At 37.9% G+C, this 16,326-nt stretch overlaps 2 protein-coding genes across 27 annotated transcripts in view; one reads left to right on the top strand and one right to left on the bottom strand.

Moving 5' to 3' along the window:
* The window catches only part of LOC309641237 (uncharacterized protein), a 487,119-nt gene that overhangs the window by 264,339 nt on the left and 206,454 nt on the right, over positions 1-16,326 (bottom strand). The window lies entirely within an intron of this gene.
* PLEKHA5 (pleckstrin homology domain containing A5) overlaps positions 1-16,326 on the top strand; it is a 236,905-nt gene that overhangs the window by 56,165 nt on the left and 164,414 nt on the right. The window contains exon 4 of one of the 26 annotated variants that reach the window (XM_082421053.1): positions 4,216-7,178. The exons of 24 other annotated variants lie outside the window; for them this stretch is intronic. In XM_082421053.1, coding sequence (XP_082277179.1) covers positions 4,216-4,219 — 4 coding nt within the window. In that variant the 3' untranslated portion in view covers positions 4,220-7,178. Of the gene's footprint in view, positions 1-3,382; positions 3,659-4,215; positions 7,179-16,326 lie in introns of those variants that run through there. One more of the 26 variants, XM_082421048.1, reaches the window with a different exon arrangement.

The following is a 16,326-nucleotide window of genomic DNA, read 5'->3' as shown; positions in this document are numbered from 1 at the left end:
CCCAGGCTCACAGTTAGTATTTGTTAAGGTTCCTTGTGCTGCCGGGACAGAAACTCAAGTCTAACCTCATCAAAATAACTTATTTGTTAAAATGGGTCACTGAAGGGATTCTTGGGGAGCTTGCAGTCTTGAATGAATTGTTGCACAGGCAGATTTTGTGCGGGGCAGGAATCAAGGGCCCTAGCAGTAGGAGCTTCTGAAGCCTCTGGAGCGCGTTCAGTGAGGTGACTCAGCTCTGACCATCTCTTCACTCAAGCCTCAAATTCCCAAGAGAGAGAATCAGATTTGCTTGGTGGATGGGAGGACAGAGCCATATGTGGTATCAATAGATTGAATCATAATAATTTGCTGTTATTGGGCTGTTTTTGAACCAAAAAAGCAATTTTTTATGCTTCAACTTTAACAGTACAGATGTGGCCTTTAGGGCTCTTGTAAGTGTCAGGAGAACTGTGAGGTGGTGAGTCTTCCCAACTAATGTCTATGACATATTCCTTTGATCGTCTCAACTCCACGGATCTCATCTGATTTCCTCATGTTCTTTTCCATTTTGCTATAAACACCGAGAAAAACTCTAACCCTAGATCAGCTTCCCTATGCAGGGAAGCTAAATACTGCTGGGGAAAATGACAGCCCTTGAAATGGTCCTCTTCCACTTGTCATAGGATACTGGAGATCTTCCTAGGCGTCATCCTTCTGTAAGGCATCCTTGGTAGTGTGGGTTCTTTCTGGTTGCTGATAATTCCATATTTCACTGCAGGCCGTGTTGCCATTCTAGTCTAAAAGCATAGTACAGTTACTTAATGGAGAGATTACTTCTTCATACTGGTGCATACTAGTTGAAAGCTTCTATATGTTGTCTCCCCCAACACCCAGCCCCTGAAGGAGATCGTGATTACTTTTGAACCATAGAGTTCAATCCATTAAAGCCATGTATTTTGAATAGAGACAGCCTTCAGATTGGCTTCAGGATATAAGCTGTTGCAGATAAACAGAAGGAACCAACTCCTGGCTGCCATTTTGCTTCATTTCTTTTGAAGTATTCTCCTTGGCTGACTTAATGGTTTTTGAGATTTACTTTTCATTGAAATCATGTATTTGGATTCCATCAGTGGAAAAAAATTTTTTTCTGCTTTATGTGTAAATAGGCTATCATAATACAAAGTAAACTTCAGAGTTTGTACAGCCACAGTGAGTTATACCTTATTTATGCCATAGATGAAACAAATCAATCGTGGCAAGTACATTTGCGGAAACCACAAGACTCTGAAGTGGACGCAGTTTGTTGCTGTGATTTACAAACTAATAGCTATCTAGCAATTTCTTTTGGGTAGGAGAAATAAAAATTTGGTACCAATATCTTTGCCTTTGTTTGAATGTTAAATTTACTTAAAATTCTGTATCTTCCCACGTATTCCTCTTCCCCCATACACACACCTGCACACGTTCTGATTTTCATAATGCTTTATTACAAATAACATCAATAAGAAAGAGCTCTTCTTTCCCTTATAAGGGAAAGGGTGTAATAGTAGTGGGTAATGCCAAATTTTGAGATTTCTTTTAAAAATGTGTTATATTCAGACATACAGTTAAAGGTAAGTGAATGATGGTGAAATGGTAAATCAGTGATGGTGAAATAGTAAATCAATATTCTGGAGCCAACTTGATGAAATGGAAAAAGCTGGGCTTTGGAATCAGCCAGACTTGGCTTCGAATCCCAGACCAGATTCTAAGCCATATAACCCCTTTGAGTCTCTTGTTTCTTTTTCTGCAAAGTGAGATTAACTGCTGTCACACAGGATTAAAGTAACATACTTTGAGTTACTCTATAACTAAAGACATGCAAATAATGAGATGTAATAGTTATTATTTCAAAATAACTTATGAAAGATAAAACAAATTGCTTGGTTTATTTTATTCTGATAGTAGTCCTAGAAAGTATGTGTCATCTTTCTCTTCTTTTTTACGCTTAAAGAAAAATTGGGTTATCCATAATGGGTTTAGCAGCTTGGCTGATGTCATACAGCTAGTTTAGACCCAGTGGTTAACTTAGACCAATTTTCAGCTTTATCTTTGGACCTAAGTGAAGGTCTATTTAAAGATTATCAAGTTAAAAAAAAAAAAAAAAGGGTGGGGGGAAGTGTTTGTAAACTAAAGCCACCACTAACGAATGGCGTTAGTGTTGCTTGCCCAGTTGGTTTCCGCTAATACTACATGGAAGGGAATCAGAGCCCTCTCTTCCTGTCCAGTACTGGAAGGGTCTCAAACACCTTCTGGCCTTTACCCATCCAGTGTACAGTGATTCGTATGACAGTGCTGAGTTGACTGCCTCTGTCTAGCAGTGGTAGACTCGAGTTTCACATTGACTTCTGAGACACTTTGAAAGATTGGCCAGTGGTTTAATACCTACTTTTCTAGGGAAAAAAACAAACAAACTACTACATTAATTTCAAACATTGAATCTAAGATGAACCCAATTTCATAAACATTAAAATATGAAACAGAATGTATGCCCCTCCAGGACTTGGAGGGCATTATGCTACGTGAAGTCAGACAGAGAAAGTCAAATGCTGTGTGATGGCACTTAAATGTGGAATCTAAAAACATAACAAACTAGTGAATAAAACAAAAAAGAAGCAGACCCACAGACACAGAGAACAAACCAGTGGTTACCAACCGGGGGGGAGAGGGAAGGGGGGAGGGGCAGTATAGCGGTAGTGGGGGAGAAAAGGGTTATTATGGGATTATATGAAATCATTTGTGTGAAACTTTTAAAAAGTGTAAAGCACTATAGAATTTAAAGCATCTTTCATTCAATTTAAAAAAATATGTACATCCAGGAAATATATAAATTGAAGAACCCATTAGCGAGTCCTTTTTGTGACCTTGCATGTGTTTATACAATTAGGGTCTCCCAGACCTGTCTTCTGCATCCCACAGGATCATCGGTGGCTCCCGTGAAAGGGCTTAGGTGAAAACCAGGTTAAGATTTAATTGGGCCACAGTCTCTTAGACAGAGCTTGGACTGGGCATCTGTCAGGCCATTACTGATAACCTGCAGTTCTTCTACTTTGTGTACCTTTTTCTCCGCTCTATTTTCTAGAGCAATTTTAGGTTCACAGCGAAATAAAGAGGAAGGAGATTTCCCATATGCCCCCTGCCCCTACACATGCATAGCCTCCTCATTATCAACACTCCTCACCAGAGTCCACTCTTTTTTGTAAACTGTTTGTCGTTCATTCTCTTCTCATTCCTCACGCAGCAGTGTGAGATAAGACATGAGTGATAAGCACCATGTGTAGAGAGAAAGCAATATGCAAAAGAAATGAATATTTTATCAGTATTTACTATGCATTGTTGATTGTGTGTGTTCTGTCTGTTCTAGAGCTGCCCAGCAAGCCCTAACCCTGCGTGAACCACTCTAGGAAGTAGCCTGCATATAAATCCTGCATTAGAATGTCAAACAAGGTCAGGTAGAAACCCTGATCCCAGTGAACTCCATCTCTTGCTAGTTTTCATTTATTGGTAAAACACAAGTGTGTGACCTTTGCTGTATGATCAAAAAAAAATCTTTTTGTGCTTGGCTTATCTGGAATGTTTCTTTTTCCCCCCCTTAAATTAAAAAATAAACCCTGTACCAAACCTATACTTGGGTATTGAAGTTTCTGCGAGTATTTTGTTTCTAAACATAAAAGTTGGAAGTATAAGAATGAGTTGAGGTAAAAACGTTTAATTGTATGAGGGACACTGGTAAGGCAGCAATTCAGAAGAATCTTAATGACGCCATTTTTATCTTGGTCCTTGACTTTAGCCTAATTAAACTGTGGGAAACTCGGGTCGTAAATTGAAGAGTCACACTCTTCAATTGGAAAGGTTTCTTCTTAACCTCTGGAGTGGAATGTGGATCACCCACCTGACTTGTGGTAGGTGGGGTGGTGCTTTATTTATAGAGGTTCATTTTCAACCTGGCCTTAAAGACATTCAGTGAATAATTTAATGGCTTTCTTTTGTGTTTTAAGTTTTGATTGATCATATTTACACTCTGTGTTTACAGAGTGGTTTTTTTTTCCCCTGTAAACAAACTGTAAGGGGGAAAAAAAGGGCATCAGTGACTATGATTATCTAAGGTTTTGTTGTTGGGCATTTCAACCCAGTTAATGGAGATCAGTAAATTTCTGCACAAAATATGACTGAATTCTCCCTGTAATTATTTTATAGGTAATTTATCATCCTTCAGTTTTGGAGTCCACATGATTTTTTGAAACTTGGCTGTCTTTCCTCGTATACTTCAGTTAAAAGTGAGCAACCTGGCTGGGAGGGTAGTTGAATTACTTGCGAGGATGACTGTGCCACAACTCATATGCTTCAAAAACCACAGCTGTACAACTCCTGTTTATAGTTGTCATCTGTTACTGTTGCTAATTTCTGACTGTCTTTGGGGATTTGGCCAATAAGACAATTGCACAAAGTTCATAAAATCTTAAGTGAAAATTTTTCTGCAGTTTAAGATGTAAAATGAGAATCATAGCTACAGTAGAGATAGAGATATTTCTCCTAGTCTCTTTCTTTCCCCTACTCCAGAGAGAAACCCCAAGCAGCCTGGCTTGAGTTAATGGGGCGGGGGTGGGGAGGTGCTAGAGAAAACCAGCTTTTTTTTTTATAGCTTGAGAACTGTAATGCCAACTTATGTCCCCCCAAACGGAGATTATTAAGAAGAAATCAGTTGAGGGGGTGAGCATTTAAATTCTGTCACAGACTTTGATAAAAGGTCTGGGAATCATGGAGACGATCAGCTCCTTTAACTGCACCTGGGAAGATTTTAATATTTTTTTTAATATGAGGATAAAGAAACACTTGATATTGGCTGTGAGTTCCAACAACACCCTGTAAGAATAGCTGCTTGTATGTATAGATTTACCCTACGTAAGACAGCTGAATTAGCTCTTCTGAAATTTATGTGGATTTATTTATGTATTTATTTAATTTAAGCCAGAAAAATGTTTTAAAAGAACAAAGTAAGAGGACTCATACTACTTGTTTTCAAGGCTTACTCTAAAGCCACAGTAATCAAGACAGTGTGACCTCAGGGAAAGTCTATACAATAATAATATAGCAGTGGGGTAAAATAGTCTAGAAGGAGACCCATAGAAATATGGTCAATTTATTTATTTATTTTTACAAAGGTGCAAAGGTATTGCAGTGGAGAAAGGTTAGTCTTTTTAACAAGCAGTGCTGGGACCACTGGACATTCATATGCAAAAAAAAGAGAGAGAGAGAGAACTTCAACCCCGTATCTTATGCTTTATATAAAAATCCAAATGGATCATAGATCTAATTTTTAAAACCATAAAACTTCTAGAAGAAAACATAGGAGATACTCTTTGTGATAACATGAATACTATATATTCTCTACCATGTTCAGTGGGTCAGTCATGTGCTGTTGGGTTCTTAAGTTAGCGGTAGTGATTGTCGCCCTTGTGCCGGGACTGTGTTTTGCACCTGGGCAATAGAATGAGAAGATTTTTTTTTTTTTTTTTTTGGTAAGGAAAATCGCTCCTGATTTTCCTTTCTTATTTATATAGACTCAGGCACACACAATTGTGCCATCTGTTTATGGGAAAATACTGTTTTAATTTCTTTTTGTTGCTAATTTTCAACCTTTGCCCATCAGAATAGTAAGGAAAGGATCTTCAGAAAAAGACTGGCTCCATTCTTGGAGCCAGCTACAGTTGAGGGTGGAGACACCAGTTCTAGCTGGGACCAGCGCTTTTTTCCCCCAGACAAAGCCATGACATGGTGCTAGTGCTTTTTATTAGCAAAAAGATCTTGGGATGCACAAATCACTCACCATTCGAAACTGTCACTATCCTACTAACTAACCCCTTTGACTCCCTGGAACCGAGTCAGGAGAGAATAGCCTGGGGTTGGCCTAAAGTGTCATGTTTGATTTATAGTAATTAACCACCTCATCAGAGGAAGCACCATGTATTTTTATCTTTTAAGGCTTGAGTTTGGCCAAGTCTCATTGGGATCCAATTCATGTTAGTAGTGCAGAAAGGTCAGGAGCTACACCCTGTGCCGTCAGCCATCAAAAATCAAATAGTTAAGTTTCAAGTGTTGGAAATGTGCATTTTTCACCGTTCGATTCTCATAAACTGAAGCTACCGTTGCTATAGCAATGATTTTCCACCTACATAAAATTTGTGTTTGAGACTTTTTTTTAAACACAGTTTTTAAAACTATAAAATGAATAAGCATAGGCATCATAGTCCTGAAATAATTATTCAAAGGGAGAAAGGTGATTTGTGTTTAATAATTTTATGAGTGGAAACATGAAAACTCGATCACAAATCTCAATTGATTTTATGGGTAGGAACATAAAGTCGAATACAAGTCTAGTTAAATGTGATATATCTCATTTAAAACAATGGCTGAAAAAATTAAAATAACATAGATGCCAGTGAGTGGCATGATATTATTCCAGCAACAAGAAGCTTTTAATAGCAGTGGGCTCTTAAATAGGCTTATTTTTTATTCCTGCTAAACTACTCATAAAATGATTATAGAGAAAATTTGAAGATGGTTAAGTTAATGCTTTGAATATATTTAGTATATGTGTGTTTTCGCAAGTTCCTAACATATTGAGTACTTTAAAAAAAATGAAACATCTAGGAAATGAGATATTACAATGTTGATAATCTTGTTATGATTTAGTTTTATTTTTTTAAATACACATATTTTTTATTATTTATATTTATTATTTATTTTTTACTGTGTAGTGATCAACTTATTTCATTATGTCCTTCTATAGGTATTTCATGGTTCTATGAATCTGTGAAGAAAATGTTGAACGCTCTTAGATTTATGGGATTTATACCTGGAAGCAGTCTTAGGGCTCATTCTGCCCAACTCCTTCATTTTATTGAATGAGGAGCTGATTCTTTGAGGCTGAGGTGACACCTATGGGTTATTCAGCTTATTGGAGCAGAGCTGAGACCGGAATTAGATGGACCGTGGCCTGTTGGCTGTTCCCCTGCATGATGCTGTGTCCCTGTTAGTTCCTTCCACACTAGAGTGCCACTTGGTTGCATTTTTATTGATCTTTACAATAGATTTATACATATAAAAACAAATCTACATGTGGTCATTTCTGTTGGACTTGGACAGGAGTAAGTACAAGAATTCTTTTTTTTTTAATAGTTTTAGTTTGTTTGTTTTTAATTTTTTATTTATTTGTTTACTTATTTTTGGCTGTGTTGGGTGTTCGTTTCTGTGCGAGGGCTTTCTCTAGTTGCGGCAAGTGGGGGCCACTCTTCATCGCGGTGCGCGGGCCTCTCACTATCGCGGCCTCTCTTGTTGAGGAGCACAGGCTCCAGACGCACAGGCTCAGTAATTGTAGCTCACGGGCTTAGTTGCTCCACGGCATGTGGGATCTTCCCAGACCAGGGCTCGAACCCGTGTCCCCTGCATTAGCAGGCAGCTTCTCAACCACTGCGCCACCAGGGAAGCCCAGTACAAGAATTCTTAACAAGCAATTCAAATGACAAGAAAACTACAGCCAATTTTAATAATTATTTTTGTAATGAGAGAAATTTTATCGAGTGACCTTGAATATGTAGCACTTTAAAATATTTGATTCCCAGTAAGAAAATAATGAGCAGACTAGTAGAAAATGTGGGTAAAAGATGGGAACAGTGAAAGTCAACTCACACTAAAACAAATACAGATAGCCACTAAAACAACGCCAGCTGGAATGAGCTATCTTATTCACCTGTCAGATTGGCCAAGAATTAAGTGTGGTAATGCCTCATATTAGTGAAGGCATAGGGAAATAGTCATTCTCTTTTATTACCTGTGGGAATAGTCAAATATAAAATGCTGATAACCTTTGATCTGTAAATTCTATGGCTGCAACTTTGTCCTACAAATATAATAGTAATAGTATGAAGTTAAAGTTTTCATATAGTTTATAATGATGTGCAAGGATGGTTATTGAAGTTTTGTTTTTATACACTTACACAGATCAAAAAAAAGCAAAAACTGGTAATTGCTCAAGTATCTTTTAATAATGAACTAGTTATATAAATTATAGAACCATAGAAAATAATAGAAAATATATGTAGCAGTAGATGGGTATGTGTTGAAGTCCAAGATTTATTGAGAGGAAAAAACAAGCAAGTTTTAGAGATGTTTGTATACTAATAAAGATATACATATTTATGTTCTTTCTATTTAAAAATTCTGGTAAGATACAAATGAAAATGTTAGTAATAATGTATGTCTTCTGGGTTTTATTGGGTTTTGATGAGGAATATTGAAGATAGAGCAGAGGAGACTTCCCTTTTCACTTTAAATCTTCTGTACTTTGTGAAATATACATATATATGTGTGTGTGTGTGTGTGTACTCTCTACACATATGCTGTTTTTGTTAAATTTTTTTAAACAGTAAGGTGTGTTCATTGTTAAAATGATTTTGCTTATTAACTGCAAGTGAGGAAATCTTCCCTTATTTTGAAGTAATGTTGAAAAACTTGTTCTTGATTTCTTTATAAGTTAATTTCTCATAAAGAAAAAGCATATTTAGTTCCAGCATTTAATTAAAGTTATTGAGAGTCAACCAGAAAAGTTTCAAAATCAGTAGAATTCTACCCCAATCACGTCCTATACCCCAGTCTTCATTCAGGAAGAGGTTTCTAAGAAGTACATATATCAAAAGTCATAGAGGTAATTTTATTCTTTGACTCTGTAATTCCATTTCTGGGTCTAGGTGCTAAAGAAATAAAAATTTTAAATCTTCATAATAGTAGAAAATGACTGTAATACAAATGTCTAGCAATTGACTCCCGTTGACCATACCGTGAGATAAGACAGAATGTTATGTTGTCTTTACAAATACTGAACACAGATAAGGTATGCATACAAAATAGTACCAGTGGTTAAAATAATGTTTTTTGAGTGCATTTGAGTACCAGACATGCATGGTAGAAACCAGGTTTCCTATTGTATTATATCTAGACATTGCCTCTGTTTGATAGAAAAGGAAACTAAGGGTGAGGGGAACTCAGCAGTTGTCATGTAGATGAGCTTTGTTTTGAAGCCCCAGTGTCGAAGCCCATCAGCTCCCACTTCAATCCATCCATACACTCACAGCGCATGCTGTCCCTCCGGAAGAAGTTCTGCACTCGTCTTTTGGAAATATTGCTTAAATGATCAGTAATAATGATTTTAAAGCACACCAAGAGTAGATCTGGAGCCTCTTTGAACTCTGGGACACCCAAGTCGTGGTTCCCTCCATATCTCATTTCCAATTTATAGCTGAGAATAATCAGACCTGTACTATGACCTCTGTGTACTTCTATAGTTATAATTTATAGGTAGATTTGTAATTTGAAGGATAATTCATAATAAATGATTTTCCTACTCAAAAATGCTTGATTTGTCTTTCCTGTGGTAGGAGTACTTGCTGCCATTGTTAATTTTCTATGATTTAGGCAACACAGATGATCAGTTTCTGTGTGCATACCTTTGTGAGTTAACTCTAGAGGTATATATGGTCCTAGCTTTGAAAATGAGCAGATCATTCATTATGGAGTTGAGCCTGTGATGGTGTCCCCATCATTTCCGTACTCCAGTTCGCAGCTTCTGCTGCTCCTGGTCTGCAGTGATCAGGTTTCAGAGGCCACTGAGCACCACACCCCACCCTCCCCCGCAGCCTTCAGGGCTGGAACCAACCCCCAGCCGCCACTCTAGCAGTCCCCTTGGTCCGTTACTCCTGTGTGCTGCTCCAGTATTATCGTTTCCTTTGTGCATCTGTGACATGAAAGAAGTGGAGGAAGAACTGCTAGCAAAACACATGTTTATAAAAGTGTAACACAGATGTTGGTTTGATTTTCACTCATACCTTCCATTTTGTTCAGAATTCATTATTCCCCAGGTGAAAACTGCAGAGAGAGAGATGAAATGTCAAACTAATCTCATCGTTAGTTAAAGACATATTCAGGGATTTTTGAATTCTAGGCCAGCATACTCAATTTCTAGAAAAACAGGGGAATCAAGACCTAGAGAAAACAAACAACCCAATCAAAAAATGGGCGGAAGATCTAAATAGACATTTCTCTAAAGAAGACATACAGATGGCCAAAAAGCACATGAAAAGATGCTGAACATCGCTAATTATTAGAGAAATGCAAATGAAAACTACAGTGAGGTACCACCTCACATCAGTCAGAATGGCCATCATTAAAAAGTCTACAAATAACAAATGCTGGAGAGGGTGTGGAGAAAAGGGAACCCTCTTGCACTGTTGGTGGGAATGTAAACTGGTACAGCCACTATGGAGAACAGTATGGAGGTTCCTTAAAAAACCAAAAATAGAGCTACCATATGATCCAGCTGTCCCAGTCCTGGGCATATATCTGGAGAAAACCATAATTCCAAAAGATACATGTTCATTGCAGCAGTGTTTACAATAGCCGAGATATGGAAGCAACCTAAATGCCCATCGACAGATGAATGAATAAAGATGTGGTACATATATACAATGGAATATTACTCAGCCATAAAAAAGAATGAAATAGTGCCATTTGCAGCCACATGGATGAATCTAGAGATTATTGTACTAGGTGAAGTAAGTCAGAGAAAGACAACTATCATATGATATTGCTTATATGTGGAATCTAAAAAAATGATACAAATGAACTTATTTACAAAACAGAAACAGACTCACAGATTTAGAAAACAAACTTATGGTTATCAAAGGGGAAAGGTGCAGGGGGAGGGATAAATTAGGAGTTTGGGATTAACATATACACACTACTATATATAAAATAGATAATCAACAAGGACCTACTGTATAGCACAGGGAACTCTACTAAATATTCTGTAATAACATAAATGGGAAAAGAATCTGAAAAAGAATATATAACTGAATCACTTTGCTGTACACCTGAAACTAACATAGCATTGTAAATCAACTATATTCCAATATGAAATTTAAAAAAAAAAGACCTGAGAGACGGATTGCAACTGTGGGGCTTCCATGAAATAGGCTGTGCAGTAGGATGCTTGACCACGCTTTCCAAGGGGGTGATTAATTTTATTCTTAATTTTCATGGTTGAAGTTACAAAATCCATGTAATGAAACAGATTGTGCTGATGTGCACAGAGGTGGTATGGAGCCTGCTCACCTCTGTTTGGTGAGATAGCGACAGGGTTTTCCTGGTTGACGTGCATCTGTCCTGAGCCGAAAGTGGTAGAACTTCGGCTTCCTCCATTTCACTTCCCATCTCTCTTACTGGGTGTTAGTTTCTTCATCTCTACAGAGGAGGTGTGGGCTGTCATGTGACGATGTCTGTTAATTGCTTTCTTTAAAAAGGAGAAAAGAAGAAGAAGTAGAATTATTTATAGTGAGTGGTGGTATGTTAGTCTAATTAGTTGAAATCTAGAAAGCCATGTATATCTTACTTACTTGGTTTATTCTGTTTGGGAATAGAAACCAAATGCTCTGGAGAAAGCAGGGAAAATCTTATCTTTGTGTTGTTTTAATTGCAAACACACATTGCCTCTTTGAGAAATTCTTATGACTCTTCTTATGACTAATGATTACATTACATTTTAAAGCAAGGCATTTAATTCCTTGGCACTGGGAAATCAGTTTTGGGGGTACAGTTTTTTTAAGTGTGAAATTGACTCTTTTATAACTATTCTTGAATACTTTTCCATTCCTTTTTCTTTTTTTTTTTTTTTTGATTCCATGCATTATTGTTAAAGACCTTGGCATAACAATATTATTTGTATTGAAACAGAAGAAACAAGTGTGATACTCTGGGATCACAATTTTATAAATTTATGCATATTGCTAAAGACTGGAGGGGAGCCTGAAAAACAATTGGAATTGCAAAAGAATGAAGTGTTAGTTAAATATAGATTTTTGGGATACAGGTTTTTCCCTGGTGCATGGGAGAAAAATGGGCTTTTCCAGTAGTTAACAAGTAAGTTAATTTCAGGGTAGTTGAGATTTAACCTCTTATTTGTAACAGAATAGTAATATAACTTTTATTTTGTTAAAGAGATACAGAAAAAAAAATAGAATGAGGTAGAAGGTAACCTGATAAATTTATATGAAAAAATGGCATTTATTTAAGCAAAAGTCTTTCAGAGCCTCCCTCCTCTCCTATATAATTAATGTTATACTTAGTTTTATGCTTCGTACCAGAGTGCAGTATACCAGTGATTTTTTTGGAGCTTGGGAGTGCCAGAGGTAGTAAGCAAATCTCAAACTGTCAGCTTTGAGATTTATTATGTGTGTCTGCTATTTGAGTCCAAAAGGGCTTAACAGCTGAGTATAGATTTTTAAATCACCGTTGGGATTTAAATTTTTACTCTGAAAGACTAGGTCATTTGACAGTAGTCAAGGGCATTTTCATTCTCAAGACTGTTATGCAGGCCCAGCAGAAAGCTCCTCCATCAGCCCACGAGGGGCGTCATTCTCTGGGCTGAGGCGTACTAATCTGGGGTATTTCACACACAAAAATAATACAACACAGGGGGATTTGTTCTGTAGACTGATCCAGCAAGTGGGTTTTAAATTGGCAGCACGCAGACAGGAAACAATTGGTCCAGATACCGAGGATTAAAGGTATTTAGAATGTGTATTGTGTTATTGCGTTTGATGTGCAAGAAATTTTTACACCTGGAAGTTTGTTTTAGGAACTCACCAATATAAAGACTGATCAGTTGGGGAAAAAAATTTGACAGTGATTATTGCAATTACATTTTCAAAGATACATGCAGTACATTGATGATGTAAAATATGTTGGTTACGTGAGATTTTTAAATTAAATGACTGGATGCAATATACGTATTTTAAAATATATATCTATATTTATATAGATCTTTGAAATATAGTCTTTTCTTTTAAAGAGAAGAAAGGTTCTGCAGGCTGTGCTTCTTATTCACTGGTTCCTCAACAAACATCCGCAACAGCATTCAAACTTGGGCTCATCAGAGACCAACCAAGTCGGACCCCTCTGGTGTGGAGCCTGGGGGTCTGCTTTTCAAGAACCCCTCAGATGATTACAGTGCACAGCCAGGCTTCCGAGCCACTGTTCTGTGTGTGAAACATGGAAAGACACATAGTTGAAAGAAATCTTGTAGTTACCTTATAGTAATTGTAAAAAGAAAAAAAAAATCAGTTTAGTTCTTTAATATTCTGGAAAATATCAGATTAAAAAGAATACCTCCCTCTCCAAGAAATAATTTCATTCCTTACCTGAGATGCCCGGAACTAAACGTAACCAAATAGAAGATGGCAGAACAGCTGATAGCTACAGACCAACACCGGCATGAGTTAGACTGGAGCTAGGCTTAGATTATCAAGCAAGTTAAATTCAGCACTAAGCTGAGGTTAAAGGGGGGAGGCATGTGAGTAAATGAAGTAGAACAATAGTACTGTGTTAACCTTTTAAAGAAGTTTGAAATCTCTGGTTGAATGAAGCATAGTAATTTCATAGAACTGAAGGCTTAAGGTACAGTGACTCACTATAATTAAAAGTGGAAATGCTGGAAAGCATGAATGTGGCTATGTTGATTATTATTTTGGTATTTTAAAATGCGTTGCATGGAACAGGTTAGTACATTAATCTAAGATAGTTAAGGTAAGGTCATGTAAAGAAATGTCACTAGAAACCTGAGAAAAGTGAAATGGCATCAGGCATTTATAATTACAAGCAAGGATAAATTTGCCTGGGTTCGTGTTTTGGTACCAGTTGTTGTGGCAGGGGTGGTAAACAGAAAGATATTTTTGCTGACTGGTCACGCAACTGTGGGTCAGATGTGACTCATTTCATCCATTAGCTTAATCAGTAAAACTGAGTGTGTTTAGATCTGGAGGAATTCAAAGATGATTACTACATAGTCCTTGCTCTCAAGAAACCTGTAGGTAAATAAGATAATATAGGTGTGTAGGTGAATAGAACATATATCAGTAACAACAATAACAGCACGTTGACTTTTTTCATTGATACAGCAGTTGGAAAAGGGGTTTGTTTACTGGAGAAGCCAGTGCTAGAAGGGTTAACTCATGTACCGTCAGTTGTTAAAGTCATAGTATTTAAGTGGATAAATAAAATGGTGCTTAAGAAAATATGTTAAGGATCTGATCTGGGACCAGGGGGATCGGTCAGGAGGGGAAAAGGGAAAGATGGTAAAAGGAGGTACTGCTTCGTGGTGATCTCTGTATTGCAGTACCGGGGATTGGGAGTTGGGGTCCATCTGGTGGAAATAGAGGCATCGCTTGGCGCTGCGGAATAGGTCACAAGGTCCAACCTTCTGGGAGAAGGGAAGGTAATGATTAGCCGTATCACTTGTGTCGGCCAAGTGAACTAAGACTGAAGGAGGAAGCCACTTCTTGAAGGCAACTGCAGTAAAAATCAAGACTCTATATACCAGCTACGCTGCCAGCTACTTGTACCGTTTAATCCTTGAAACGGCCCTATGAGGAGGGTACTGTTATGTTCCCCACTTTTCAGTTAAGGAAACTTAGTCCAGAGAAGTGAACAACTGCCCTGAATCACAAGGCTGGGAGGCAGTAGAGCCAGGATTTGGACCCAGGGTGTCTGACCTAAGAGATGACGTACCACCTCCTTTAGCCTAAGTGGATCGTTAGTATCCAAAGCCAAATGGAGCTGGGCAAGGCAGGGACTGATGACTGGTACAAGCAAAATTTTTTAGGACTTTGTGGCTGGTGTACTTTTTTTTGTTGGGGTGGGGCATGGTTTTTGATAGATGCACAGTCTAGATGAATATCATGGAGTATCATGGAACAACAAAGGATATGGAAGTGAGACAGTGGCAAAATATGGGCCCTAAGACTGCATTTGAATGGGTCTTGTAGTGTTTTGAGGCAGTAGTACAAGATGGAAAGGTAAGATGGGATCTTTTTGAGATCCGGAAAGGATTCCTAAAGTCAAATTCTTAAAAAGGAACTTAGGTTTTACTTGATTATATTCTGGAGAACTGAAAGCTTTCAAGTGGGACATTACGTGACTGAAGCTGATAATAGGATGTGAGTTAGAGTATTATTTTTATCCAAGGGATTTGTTCTGCTTCAGCGTGGTCACAGTGGATGTTGAAGGTAGAAGATAGAATGAGTCAAAGGTTGGTTGAACAGGGAGAGTGATGATGTAAATAGTTTCAAACAACACACAGTAAGTGGGAGGAAGATGTCACTGGGAGTGAGGGTGGGAGAAATGCGTGGAGCCCATTCGGCACCGAGAGGCCCCTAGTACTGTGCTTACAGATTGAAGGCAATGATCTAGATGGACATCATCCTTGCGTGATGCTGAACAAACCCAAGCCTGAAGATTATTTAGCTGTGTGACCCCAGACAAGTTAATTGGTCTGTCTTTTTAAGTCTCAAGTTCCTTCTGCTAAAGTAGGATTAGTAGTAGTACCACCTCACTAGCATGAGGAGTAACTGAGTTTAGCTCAGTGTATTAGTTTTCTGTTGCTGTTGTAAAAATTAGACACACTTTACTGTTGTAAAAATTAGCCAGCAGTGTTGCATCTCTCCCAGGCTTCTTGCATGGTCCCACCACCCCCCCCCCCGACTCTTCTGCCTCCCTCTTCCATGTTTAAGGGCCCTGGTGATTCCATCGGGCCATCCGGCTACTCCAGAACAATCTCTCCATCTTGTCTCCCCATTTTAATCACATCTGCAAAGTCCCTTTTGCCATGTAAGGTACTGAAGTAACCGAATGGCGAGTTCTGGTGATCAGGACGTGGATTTCTAGAGGGGAAGTACCCTGTTACCCCTGCAGTGCCACCGTGCCTGCAAATTGCTACCATTTAAGCAATTTCTAGTACTATTATTATTATTGTTGTCATCATCATTACTGTTAATGACAGGATTACTCGCCGCTAGCATTTCATTGGTAACGTTAGTGTCACAGCAATGCTGAAATCTTTATTTTCATTTGCGGCTCTACTGGATCTGTTTGGCAGAGATGTCAATCTGATACTATAAGTAGTTTAACTTGAGGTGGCATGTTAGTTTTTAGAAGTACTCAGGAAGGAAAATTCTGAACTCTTAAGTTGTGCAAAGATATTTTTTTCCAGATAATAGCATATGGCGGTCATTAATCCGCCTTGTCATCAGAATGTAAAGTTATGTGTGCCATTTTATTATTAATGATTTGCAAATAAGAGGACTGGTAACAATTTATTTTCTTCCTAATACATTTCTAATATATCTGGTTGGGGAGAGACTACATATTATATAATTTGCTTTATATTTTATGGTTTAAATAGTTGTTTTTGAACAGCAAATA

The sequence above is a fragment of the Balaenoptera physalus genome (genome assembly GCF_965194825.1).
Source record: "Balaenoptera physalus genome assembly, chromosome: 13".
NCBI classification, from domain to species: domain Eukaryota; kingdom Metazoa; phylum Chordata; class Mammalia; order Artiodactyla; family Balaenopteridae; genus Balaenoptera; species Balaenoptera physalus.
This window is presented reverse-complemented; position numbering and strand designations above follow the sequence as displayed.